The sequence below is a fragment of the Siphateles boraxobius genome, unplaced genomic scaffold (assembly GCF_051911475.1).
Source record: "Siphateles boraxobius isolate OS27281-9 unplaced genomic scaffold, OSU_SipBor_1 5, whole genome shotgun sequence".
Classification (NCBI taxonomy): Eukaryota; Metazoa; Chordata; class Actinopteri; order Cypriniformes; family Leuciscidae; genus Siphateles; species Siphateles boraxobius.
The window spans coordinates 25,009,929-25,024,243 of NW_027509141.1; the positions used below are offsets into that span (position 1 = coordinate 25,009,929).

Below are 14,315 nucleotides of genomic sequence, written 5' to 3' on the forward strand. Positions count from 1 at the left end.
TGTGGAGGGGGAGGGATTTGAGTAAGTTATGTTTGTATTAAGTGCATGTTATGTTCTTGTGTTAAATGTGTTGTAAATTTCAATAAAAATATGTTCGCAAAAAACTCCTGAAAAAAATGTTATAATGGTTTCAACAAAAATATTAAGAAATAAAAATATCTTGAGTAGCAAATCAGCATATTAGAATGATTTCTGAAGTATCATGTGACACTGAAGACTGCAGTAATGATGCTGAAAATTCAGCTTTCCCAAAAGAATAAATGACATTTTAAAATAAATTGAAGTAGAAAACAGTTATTTTAAATTGCAATAATACTTTGAAATATAAAAAAAAGTTTTTAATGTATTTTTGATTAAATAAATGCAGGCTTGGCGAGCATAAGAGACTTCTTTCAAAAACGTGTTAAAACATCTTACCGATCCCAAAATTTGAATGGTAGTGTATATTGATTTATACAACTTGACATTTTAAAAACTTTTGTGAAATTTTTAATAAATGCTGTAAAAATACTGTTCATTGGTTAGGTTTCATGAACTAACAATGTTAAAAGGAACCTTGCTGTCAAGTTTTTGACAAGCACGGGTCATGTGTGATATCATCAAGCACTTTTGACGATTATACCGAGATTTTAATCTCGACTTAACATTACAGTTCACCCAAAAATTAACAATTTGTCATCATTTACATACAACCATATGATGTTCCTTTATAAACATGAAAATAGATATTTTTTTTGCCCACGCATACAATGGAAGTCAATGGTCCCCAAAACTGTTTGGTTATCAAGATTCTTCAAAAATCTTCTTTTTCATTCTTTTGTAGATGAAAGAAAGTCATACAGGTTTGGAATGACATATAGTTGAGGAAAAGATGACAGAACTTTCCTTTTTGCTGAAATATCACTTTAACATGGAAATGTGTGGGAGAATGGCAGTTTTAAACACTATCCTGTCTGACACTGGTTGACAAACATTTCCAGCTAAATCTCATGGCATCAGTTAAGCCAACATTGCTGTGTTGGGCCTGTCGAGATGCTCAAATCATCCTACCAATGTTTGTCTTACAGTTGTCTAAAAGCTAGAAACTAGTATTTTAACATTATAAAAAAGACACACTTTACCTTTCAACTAAGTTTTAGTATCAGACCTGAACCACGTGTTTCATGTTATTCCCTGCGAATCAGTCAGAGACAGGAGTTATGACGACAGTCGAATCCAATGCTAGCTTTCATTTTTCTTCTCTCTCTCTCTGGCCTCTCTCTGCCTGATATGTCACAGCTGCGTTGGAAAGCCGTCCCACCGGCTACCAGGGAAACGGGACGAGGCAGTGAAGAACGAGATCGGCTGCCCCCGTCCTCCCCTCTTTACTTTCTTCTCTCAACAAAAGCTCATTCCCAACCACAAACCCTTAAAAATGAACTATTCTCAACAGTAACAAGTGCAGCTCACAGACCAAGCAAAACTTGACACATGTCTTACCGTGGAGGTGGTGGTGATGGTGGTGATGGTGGTTCTGCTGATTGTTCTCCAGGCCGACGGGGTTGCATGCCCCCAACTCGGCCAGTCTGCGGCTGGTCGCGGAGAGCTCGGAGCGCAGGTTGGTCACCTCCTGGCTGGCCGACTGAATGGCCCCATCGATCCGCTGAGCCAGCTGCTTGTTGTCCTCCATCATTTTCAGGATTTTGCCCTGAGAAGCAAATCCACACAGAGGTGCATGGTGTCAAGGGCTCGGTCAGGGGGTAGAACAAGCCAAGGGTCCCCTGACTCCCTTTATCTCTCCACGGCTGCCACAGTTTAGACCACACAAACAAAACACGCGCTGGAGAAGAGGGAAAAAAATCCCAAGTCAGACTCCCCTCCTCCTTATCCCAGCAGAAAAGACCTAATCACTACCTGTCCTCTGTTAGTGTGTGAAAGAGAGCTGAGCGTGTGATACAGAGAGGGAGAGAGAGAGAGCATGTGAGAAAACGCAACGGACAGACGAAACAGCGGGTAGAGGAGTGAAAGAGTTCCTGCTGAAAAACCGCGCTCCCAGCAGCTGCTTCCAGAGAGAACACAGTGCATTGAAAGATGACATGCTCTCTTTTAAACGGAATGTACCATGTGTGCTAGATTTCTGGGGGAGACCTAGGAGGGAGCTAAAGTGCGATGTTTCTGAAACTCTGTAAACTGCAGGCTTCGCCTCGGAGAGCTTCCCTGTTTGTATTGGTTTGTAACAAGTAAGTAACCGTTCTTATTTTGCCGATGTGGAAGACGAGACAAGACTTTCTCGCACTTCCTTGATCCCTTGACAAACACTTGTCAAGCTGGATACATCTATTCTCTCGGACAAACACACTCCCACCCCTTTCCCTTTCTCTTCATTACATATTCATTCTTTTGTCCCTGGGAAACGCTCCACCACTCTTGAGGTTGCGGATGGGGGTGGGTCGAGAGGAACCAGGCAGACCTCTGTGCTGGACACGAGGGACAGCTATTAGTCCGGCCCCCTGCACGCAGGAAGTGAAGAGAATTACACTGAAAGCAATCAATCTCCTTGCAGGGTCAAAAGTTTGGGGCTGATTTTTAAAAAACCTCTCTGGTCTTCAGATGCAGACCCAAAAGGATTTACCCTTTCCCAGAAGTCTTACACAAGCGATTGAAAAATCTGTATGTAATTTAAGTATAGGAATCAAAGAAGCTCCTATGCTGTTCAGTGAGCCTTTGTTACATTGGGATGGACATCGAGATCATCCATAACCTTAATTGACCCATCATCTATCCTGAATTTATAACCTTTTGAACAGGTGTTGAGGGAGCCATAAAATCTGCTAATCTGTTTTATAAATGAATGAATGATTGAATAAATGAATAAACAAACAAATGAATGAATGAATGAATTTGGTAGATTATCCATACCATTTATATCATACCAATTAATGCATTAACTGAATTTTTTATTTTTATAAATTTGGGCAGATGCCCAAAATTTATAAATTAAAATTATCCAAAATACTTACATTGCTTTCAAGGTCTACATCATATCAATTCATGCATTAATTAGGGTAAAATAACGATAAATAAATAATGAAAATAATATATATATATGTTGTTGTTTTTATGCATTGACAGAATGCTTTTATCTAAAGTGACTAGCATTGCATTCAAGGTCTTCATTATATCAATTACTGCATTTACTGGGGTAATAATGGGGTAAATACTTATATATACTTAATACTTATATATATATATATTTATGCATTTGGCAGATTATATTATCCGATAAATAAAAATAGGAAATAGTAAAACGTTTGATATGTGCTCGTCAATCAAGCTATTTCAAGCATTTATTTAATTTAAAAATAAACAGAGCCAATCTAGGTGAATGCCTACCGATTAGAGGCACATCCAGTCAAATTTAACCCTTGCTTATGACTATAATCAACACCAGCTTTTAACAGCGTGGCTTTTATATTCCCCAAGCAAAACATTGGCTGAAAATGAGCAAAATCACTAAATTCCTAGAGCAAATTGATGGGGTGCGTGAGTAAGAGAAGCAAACCTGGTGAACCATCACAGCAAAAACCTATCATTTCAACAGTCTGACTGACGCGTTCCTCATTGGTATTCACTGGAAGCGATGCCAGAAATGAAAGGGGAACAACATTATAATCCACACTAAAAGCAACTATTAAAATATGAAAACAAAGATTTTTTTTCTCAGCAAATAAGTTTTTGCTGTCTGTGGATTTTCATTTGCATCCATCTTGCTCATAATTTAAAGATGGCTCAAATGTAAAGCTATGAAGTCACAAAGTTTTCAGTAGGCAGACTGATTGATTTCCATCAGAAATTAACTGAAAGAGCGCCACATCTGCTTTGCTAACATCATTCATGCCGAGATTTAGGCTGTAGCTGAAAAAGGCAGTGAGGCAGGGCTTTGTTTTCAAATCCCAGCCCCGAAACCACTATAGACACACAACATAAAAGAGCAAGAGAGTTAGAAAGAGAACGAGAAGGAGTGGTGGAGAGAGAAAGAAAGAGGAACATTTTTGGGAAAATCTAGTCCAATGTGTTTCATATTCTGTGGCTTTTCCATTCCGCAGAAGACAGAGAAAAGATCTCAGTCGTATTAAAAGTCACCTCCATTGACTGGAACACACCAGGCCACACAAAGGACCTGGAGTGAACAATGCTGAATGTCAGTGGGAAAAGAAAAAGGGCAGGAACTGGACATGTAACAGTTGTTCCATGGCTTTTACAACAAGGCCTTTCCCTAGGCTCTGTTGTTGTCACCTGCCTTTTGCCAAGAATATGCTCAAGCTGCTTACCAAACAGAGTGAGCTCTGCAACCAAGGGTGCTTTCAAATAAGAAAACCCTCAGAACTGGGAGGTTTGGATCACAAATAGTCTACACACATTAACATCAGGTTGTTCATGATGTCACATCATAAGTGGAAAAAGTACATTGGCTGATACTATAGCAAGAGATATGACATCATGAAAGATCTGATTGGCAAGAACACAGTCAAAAGCATTTCACTATCAAGTATACTACGATGTGACAGAAAAAAAAAAATATATATATATATATACATATATATATATATATACAGTGGTGGCCAAAATTATTAGAACGGTAAGATGTTTTAATCTTTTAAAAGAAGTCACTTCTGCTCACCAAGGCTTCAATTATTTGATCCGAAATTACAGCAAAAACAGTAATATTGTGAAATATTTTTTACAATTAAAAATAATCGTTTTCTATTTGAATATATTTTAAAATGCAACTTATTTCTGTGTTGGCAAAGCTGAATTTTCAGTATCATTACTTCAGTCTTCAGTGTCACATGATCCTTCAGAAATAATTCTAATATGATGATTTGATGCTCAAGAAATAATTAGAATTATTATCAATGTTGAAAACAGCTGTGTACAATTTTTTTTTCAGGATTTTTTGATGAATAGAAAGTTCAAAAGAACAGCATTTATCTGAAATAGAAAGCTTTTGTAACATTATCACTACCGTTCAAAAGTTTGGGGTCAGTAAGAGGTTTTTTTTTTGGAAAGAAATGAAAGAAATTAATACTTTTATTGAGCAAGGATACATTAAATTGATCAAAAGTGACAAGTATAAACATTTATTATGTTGCAAAAGCATTTCTATTTCAGGTAAATGCTGTTCTTGTGAACTTTCTGTTCATCAAAAAATCCTGAAAAGAAATTTTACACAAGTACTTTCAACATTGATAATAATAATAATAAATGTGTCTTGAGCAACAAATCAGCATATTAGAATGATTTCTGAAGGATCATGTGACTGAAGACTGGAGTATTGATACTGAAAATTCAGCATTGATCACAGAAAAAAATACATTTTTAAATATATTTACATAGAAAACGGTTATTTTAAATTGTAAAAAATATTTCACAATATTGCTGTTTTTGGATCAAATAAATGAAGCCTTAGTGAGCAAAAGAGACTTCTTTCATAACATTAGCAAGGATGCATTAAGTTTATCAAAAGTGACAGTAAAGACATTGATAATACTACAAGACACTTCTGTTTCAATTGTTCACAGAACTAGGGCTATATGTGCTTTTTGAAGATGTATAAGTAGGTCACTTACTTTTCACATTATAAATTGTTTTCCCTATACTCCTTTTATCCCTTAATACTAGACATGTAATTAGCCAAATGTGTACTAAATCAGTGCTATTTTAATTCAAAGACAACAAACGACTTTCCTTTTTATATAAAAACCCATCTGGATTTAAAAAAAGTAAACAATAATAAATTAATTAAGAAGTTCTTTCTCCATCATCTACTGTATTGCTTAATGCGAGTTTGGCTACAGGATTGCTGTGTGCGTTCGTATGCTTGTCTGAACAGAACAGAATGAAAGATTTTAAATGTCAAATTAGGCGTTTGCTAAATAAATTCACATGAAACTCAAATGTGTTTTTTTTATATATAATTATATCAAAAAACATGTTAAAGGTACAATATGTAAGCATTTTGTAATAAAATATCCAAAAATCACTTGCACAGTGTGATAATTTCCTGCAGTTGTGTACTTACAATATCCTAAAAGTCTCCAAAGATTTTTTATTTCAGAGTAATTCCAATTTTAAATAATTGGCCATCCCGGAAAAAAATGTCGCCCGTCAACGACGCAGTATCCGTGTTATCCTCGGTTTCCGCTCATACTGCCATAACCATGACGTAACCATGGCGACAGACGTTGACAACTGATTAGTGCGTAACGTTTAGCGGCACGCTGTTCTCGTTTCGTTCAAACATTATAGACCATGGCAAGCAGACTTTGGGACAAAAAAGCAGAACTAAAATAAGGATCAATATCGGTGTGGCATTTTTGAGATTTCTAGAGCTCCACGTCCACGACTAACTTGGACTTGACAGAGCTTCACGAGTCACGACTTAACAGTGACACTGCTCTTGCACATACTTTATTAGACAGGTGAGCAAATAAAACAAATCAATGTTATATAGTTCAACATGATGAAATGTTAGAATATGATCAGTATGTTATTCTAATGTTGATCTAGCTTACTACTAGTTTCATATAGCAAACGAACTAACACATATAATAACATTATAACTTTCAACACACATTTAAATGCTGTTTAGTGTGATAGTATAACGTTAGACCAAGTGAAACAATGCTGCGTTACAAGTTTAATTTGTCTAATAAACTGACCTGTGTAAGTATAATCCAGCACTTGCGGGTAGTTCGGTAGAATTAAATGTCTTTATTCCTTTATATCCGCCGGACTCGCGTGTGATATCTGTCTCTTATTACCAATCGCGACCTGCTTCATACCACTGTAATGTTAAAAAACATGAATGTTTTCACTCATCCATAAACATTATTAGATCCATCAGCTTGACAGCAAGTCCCATCATTCAGCTTATCACTGCGTCATTAACCTACGCCTTTATTATTGTAAGAGGTTAGAGGTTAAATAATTACATATTGTAGCTTTAACATTGGCAGCCCTAAAAACACTAAAAAGGTTTTTTAAAAATCTAAACTGAAACACACACACAAAACCCCTAAACTATCACGAAGTGATAGTAATGACAAACTAACCCTAACTAATTAAAAACCTGGCATCAGGTGATTATTCAATGCTGGCACATCCACTGATAGGACCTAGCCGCATTTCCTCTTGTGGGCCGTTTGCTTCTTTACTGAAAATCTTTCCAAATAGTTGTTATTCATTTGTTCATTTGGTTGCACCCGTAAATAGCATGTGATTAAGCAAGTGCACTTAAAAAAAGGTATTGATAAACGGCCACAGTGAGAGGCTGGACTGGTTAATTGAATATCGACTCATGCCAGGTAAACTGGACTCTTTGCTGTTTTCCTATCAAAGAAAGTGAGAGAGTTTGGTGAGCACAGCCAACTTTTTAAAAGGCTCTTATCAGGGTACTGTGTGAAAATCCTTCGGCTGCCAACTCCGTTTCCTCACATGTGTCAATGTGTATGTGTGAGTGGGTGTGAGAGGGCTGAGTACAGAGAGATCATAGGCATGTGTGAGGTCAAGGGCTTTTCCCACAGACTCTTACAACACTGAATCCATGCACTAGCAGGGTGTCCAAAACCACAGGAAAGAGCAATATCATTTCCTGATTATAGGACTTGAGATTGTTGATGAAGAACACGCTGAGCTCATGTACTTTTTTTCACTCTTTCCTACAGGGTCCAGATGATGAGGATTTGTTGGTTTTAGGAGATATAAGAAATTATATGAATGAACTATATCAATGGCCATTAAAAAACTGATATGATATAATGAAGGGTAGTTGACATGAAAGCTTTTTTCACCAGCATCATGAATTTCTTTTTTCTTTTCATCGTTTTTAAGTAGCATTTGTCTTCTCCAGTTTTTCTTCTCCTTATGGTTCTGCAATGTGACATTTTTCAAAAGGACAAATAATCATAAAATAATTAGTAAAATGTTTTTAAAATAGTTTGATGGAGTACAGCACAGCACATCACACCGCAGAACGTCAACTTCTCAAAAGTATTTCATATCAACGGTCATAACTACCATTTAAAGTTTGGGGTTGGCAAAAATATATATTTTTTTGTTTGTTTTTTAAGTTGGATTTGCGGTATGGTTCTGTTCTGGGCAAGAATTCCCTGCACATCCATGCAGCCTAGCATGGATAGGAGCAGGAAGAGCAGCAACAACCATCCTTATGTTAAACAGAATGTATTGCAGATATCCTTAATTCAAGATTTTAAAGTACAACATAATTCGAGAATTTATTCTGATTAAAGGGCACTCAGAAGGCCAAATCCTGACTGGGGATGGAGGAGGGAATTGGCTCCTGAGAAACGGGATAGCTGTTGATAATACTGAAGGAGCTTATATACAGTATGATAGGTGTATATACAGTGATAGGTGTCGTATTCCTATAGGTAGACGTACGGTAGATCAGTTGAGAGTCAGCTGACGCGAGCTTGACTAATGTGACCTGCCAGAACTGACGCTATGCTTAAAATTGATTTTTTTTTAGTTTGTTTAATTTTTTTTTAATTCTTTGATTAACAGAAAACTCAAAAGAACAGCATTTATTTTAAATAGAAATATTTTTGTAACATTATAAAAGTCCTTACTGTTACTTTTGGTCAGTTAAATCCATCCTTGCTGATCTTATTGTCCCCAAACTTTTGAACTGTAGAACATCAACCTACTGTATATGGAATCCAATTTAAACAAATAAAAAGACAATTGCGACTTTACATGTCCAAATTGAGACTTTATATCTCACAACTGCACATTTTGTCTTATAATTAAGACTTTATATCTCACAATTGCAACTTTATGAATTATTTTACACTTTATGTCAGAATTATCTTTTTAATTTTTACTCTGAGGTGGAAACTATGTAGCTATCTACAATATAAATTTTACACAATTTTTTAAAAATGTTCATCTGAGAGAAGTCAGCTCATTATATATCTATGAACTCTTATTCTTAAGAATTATATATCTACTATATAGGCTAAGTCTCATAACAGATATAGTAAGCAGCAAATATGTACTAAAATGTTTGTGCTTTCAAAACAGCTTCTGGTAATTAGTTCTCTAAAGTCACTAAAAAGTTTCTGAAATTGCATGTTGTGCAGTCAATCACTCATATAAGAATGGCAGTCACTTAAACTGTAATTATAGAGAGAAACATTCCCAGCTCATGCAGAAAAAACAATGTGTTCTCTGCTCAGCTCATTTAGTAAAGTGAACAGAAACCTCTAAATGAAGAAAAGGCTAGTGCATTGAGTGAGAGTGTGTAAATGTCATAGCTGGGCAGATGCGAGTTCATATTTCTGTGTGTGTGCGCGCAGGAGCACATTTGTGTGTTTGTGACTGGCAGAGCGCTGCGGTTGGTCTTTGGTTTGGTGGCTGTTAGGGACAGAGGAGCATTGACGCAGAGCAGCGCTGGGGGCGGCAGACGGAAGCTGGTCTCTCATTCTTCATCTCTTATTGTGCTGAATGAACACGCTGACTCCTAAAATAACAAATATAGAACAATGGAGGAACCTGAGGGCCTGGCACAGCCCTGTTGCAGTCCCCTCTCCTGCCACTTATCAGTCAAACTAGTTACTACATCCATCACTATTAATAGGCAGCAACAGGGCAAGATTAGGTCTCCGAAGAGCTCCTGTGAAAGCTACAAAGATGTGTAAATTATAAAAAAACAATGTTAGAGAGTTAAGGTGCAAATAATTAGGCAAAGAACCCAGTCAAGCGTACACCTCTCAGCACACCACGTGCACAGCCTCACTGGGAACATGCTGTTTCTCATTAAAACGCTGCTGCTCTGCTGCTGGTTTAACCGTCAACACTTCACATCACCATGGAAATAAACAAGTTCATCTCCCAGGCAACAAAAAGAGAAAACATATTAACTTATATAATAAACGGAATTTTGAGAACATTTAAAAATGATCTGGTAACACTTTACAATACGTGTGCACTAATATGCATTAATTCATACTTAACTAATGCACAGATAATCATGAGTTAATGTATGACTCATGAAGAACTAAACCATTAATTAATTATTACTGCATCAGCAACTAATAAAGAGTCTATATGATTAATAGATTAAGTAATACATGAATTGCTATTAATTAAACATGTCATCATGTATTAATTCCTTAATAACATATTTTATTAACTAATAGTGTAAATTAATGTGTTAATTACCACAATTAGTCAAAGCTATGCACTTCAACTTCCAGTTGTCTGCTTTAATTAATCATTAGCTAATGATTTGCAAATCTATCATTATGTTATGACTTTCCTTGTTGAGGCACATGACTATTAACTAATTGTTAAGTAATATGTAATTTTGGTTTTGACATCCACACTATGGATTTCAATTTCCCGCCTTTTACAACCGGGATTCCACTGTGCCAGATGAACCACCGCATCCAACAGTTCATGGCACAGGAGAGTGTCAGGTTAAGCTTGAGCTCTAGGATTTAAAGGAAGAACACTGAGAACATGCGGCCAAGCTCTGCTATTTCATAACACTGTGTCTAGACCAGACAAAGACACTAGAACGCATTATAATCAGTGATACAACACTGGATGCGATAAAATGCTACACGACAAAACAAAACCCCGACAGTAAACTGATGCCTTACTCTATTTCTGACGTACTCCGAGCTCTTGCGCTACTTCTGTTATGAAGGACAAATGGACTTGCAATGGTCTGTCATGCCCAGTGTAAACAGCTGTAATGGTCTCGTCCAGTTTAAACACGGTGTAACAGCGTCAGTATTTCAGATTCTGGTGTGCTGATATTTGTGTGCGGCCCAACTTACCCATCCTTCAAACACTCTCTGACATTACATTCATGCATGTGCAACTGCCCCACAGACAAAAATATAAGTGTAAAATATAATAAGTGGGGATGACAAAACCCATAACCATAATGACATATTACTTAACGATTAGTTAATAGTCATGTGCCTCAACAATTAAAGTCATAACATAATGATAGATTTGCAGATCATTAGCTAATAATTAATTAAAGCAGACAACTGGAAGTTGAAGTGCATAGCTTTGACTAATTGTGGTAATTAACACATTAATTTACACTCACTATTAGTTAAAAAATATTATTAATATTATAATAATATTATTATTAAGGAATTAATACATGGATGACACGTTTAATTAATAGCAATTCATTTATTACTTAATCTATTAGTTATATAGACTCTTTATTAGTTGCTGATGAAGTAATAATTAAATAATGGTTTAGTTCTTCATGAGTCATACATTAACTCATGATTATCTGTGCATTAGTTAAGTATGAATTAATGCTTATTAGTGCACCCGTATTGTAAAGTGTTACCAATGATCTTTGCACTACAATCGAATGTATATTTTGGTCTAGCTAGTTTAACCTATAGTGAAGCTGTTCACCAGCATAGTAATGTCTTGCTAGTTAAGTTAGTTAAGAGACCTGGCAAGAATAGTCTTAAACTTCAGGGAGTTGGCAAATTTTGCCAGATTAGTGGCCTCAAATGTACAAGTACAAAATGTACAGACAAGTCATTCACTATAGTGTGTGTGTGTGCGCGTGCATGCGTGCGTGTGTGCGCGCGCGTGTGTGTGTGTGTGTGTGTGTGTGTGTGTGTGTGTGTGTGTGTGTGAATAAAATAGTATGTATATATGCATTTATGTGCATATTATGTGCATTTTTGTGTATTATGTGTTATTCAGCAAGGATGCATTATTGATCAAAGTAACAGTAAAGACACATATAATGTTACGAAGAATTTAAATGAATGCTCTTCTTTTGAACTTTTCATTCATCAGTGAGACCTGGAGAACAATGTATACCATTGTTTTCATAAAAATATTAAGCAGCACAATGGTTTAACATTTATAATGATAAGTAATGTTTTTAGCACTAAATCAGCATATCAGAATGATTTCTGAAGGATCATGTGACACTGAAGACTGGAGTAATGATGCTGAAAATTCAGTTTTGGTACACAGGAGGAAATTAACTTTTACAATATATTAAAATAAGAAACAGTTATTTTCAATTGTAATAATACTTCACAGTTGTTTTTACTGTTTTGTTCAGATAAATGTAGCTTGGTGAGCATTAGAGACTTTTTGTCAAAAACATTTAATAAAACAAACTTTTTCAACTGCAGTATTTATACAGAAAATCTGATAAAGAAGTCACATTTCTGCTATTTTTATTGTTATATTCTCTCTAGCCAGTCTCTTGTGCCCTGTAGTTATTTAAATACTTTTTTCTCATGACAATGCAATCTTATCCTCACAATTATCTCAGATAACTGGTAACTAAACAGGACTGAACTCTGTCTGATCGTTTTGCATGTCGGATTGTCAACGTGAGCGATTTTTGGCCAGAATGAGCTGCGAGGTAGACCGGACATTAAGCAAGAATCAAAAAAGCTGGCTAGGCGAATATAGGGGCACAACACACCAGCAACCAAAACACAACATATGCTGGTGATCAGTTCTGCTGATCTTTTCAGCAGGGAGCTGATCCATATCACAAGAAAACAACATCACAAACCCATTGATTCATCAAATGTAGCCCCTAGGTCCTAGCAAGGCAACTTTAGCTCAATCACAGATAAACCCAGCGTAAATTAAGCCAGGCTATGTTGACTTAGATAAGGGCTGGGAGTCTGACAGTAAGATAACAATCCATGTCTGCCCAGAGCTCAACCAATAGAACCATCCGCTCCAACGTTCAACTCCAGTGCTACTTCCTGCTTCCACCAGCGTTCTAGATATAGCGGCCTAATACCCTCACACAGTGGCGCGGCTCCTCCATCCCCTGATAACACACGCTCAGAGTCGCGGTGTTGAGATGCTAAGGGCTCTGATGGGGATTACGATAAGTCTTGGCTGGGAGGTTTGAAAAAGGAGTGACAAGAAAGAAACGTTTTCTCTCCCTTGAACCTGTTGGCGAGCTTGACTCTGAATTTGGAATGTGGGCAGGAATTTTCTGTCAGAGGACACAAGCTTAGATTCATGGCACGCCACTTAAATATAATCAGACGATAGCTGGGCTCTAGCCGGAGATAAGATGCAGGTGACTGGTACAGTATAATGACGCTATGATGGCTAGGGAGATTTAAAGACGACTGACTTGCTGGCATTATTCTCTCAATGTCAGGTCTAAGCAAGAGTAGATGGCTATTACTGCCACTGCTGCGAGTAATTGCCCTTTTCTGACAGAGACAGTTAGACAGGCAGGTCTCAACGCTCTCATTCAGTTTGTTCTTAACACACAAAAAGTTTTTTAAACAAAGAGTGAATGGATTGAAAAGGATGGGCTTTCAAAACTTTTAATACTGCTGCTGCGGGCAGTGCGAGCATGAATAAAACTCATTTATGGTTCAAAATCTGTTTGATTTCTGGTTTGGCCTGTGGCCACTGCGACATTCAGAAATTTGAATAATGTGATTTTGATTATGAAGCGATGAGATTGTTTTGCAAGCAGCGGCGGTGAACAGGGCATGAATGGAATGTGTGCGTTCAAAGGGATTTGTGGGTAATGATTTAGAGAAATGAGAACGCTCATGTCCCCCATTGCAATGATGATCTAATCATTACCTCTGTAAAGTATTGCTTTTCCGATTTAGGCATGTGAATAAATAGCCCCATTACTGCTCACTTGTGCTCACAGCAAACGACGCATACAAAAAGATCAATGAATGAGAGGGCTAGAGTGCATGACATGTGACTATTGCAAGCACTGCATTAGGGCCGAGTTCATAGGGAAGGAAAATTGAGTTTATTACAGTTAAACTAGATTTGCATTTCCTGGAGGAAATGCCAGTGCTTGCATGATAGCAAATAATTCTCTGTTCTTTTCTCTGTTATAGTTTTAGGTAAGCTCAGGCTTGAGGCTTTGGTTCTGTTTAAATTAAATGCTGCATTAGATTTCATTGTCATTACACTCAGTGGATGTCTTGTTTCGGTAGAGTGAGAATTTATTACATAAATATGTGAAAAACAAAAATAGTACAATATATCAGGAAAATACATAAGGTTGAGTGCCATTCAGAACTGAGATGAGAATGTCTTTCAAGTTCCAATTACATTTTCAATTCCTGAATTTGAATTGATACTGGATAGAGGCAAACAGGGTTGAGATTTACCATTTGAAATGGAAAAAAGGAGGTATAATTAAACTGAATTGTAAGAAATACAAATGCAATACAAAAAGCCATAACTGTAAAGTTTTGATGGCTGGATGGATGGAGACGGACGGACGGATGGAGACAGAC

At 36.8% G+C, this 14,315-nt stretch overlaps 1 protein-coding gene across 5 annotated transcripts in view; it reads right to left on the reverse strand.

Annotated features, from left to right (window-relative positions):
* Positions 1-14,315, reverse strand: part of kaznb (kazrin, periplakin interacting protein b) — a 154,551-nt gene that overhangs the window by 78,012 nt on the left and 62,224 nt on the right. For all 5 annotated transcript variants that reach the window (XR_013194892.1, XR_013194891.1, XM_077203539.1 and 2 more), the window contains exon 4: positions 1,480-1,687. Coding sequence is in view for 3 of the 5 variants with exons in the window: in XM_077203539.1 (XP_077059654.1) it covers positions 1,480-1,687 (208 nt within the window). In the remaining 2 variants the exon portion in view is untranslated. The remainder of the gene's footprint in view (positions 1-1,479; positions 1,688-14,315) is intronic.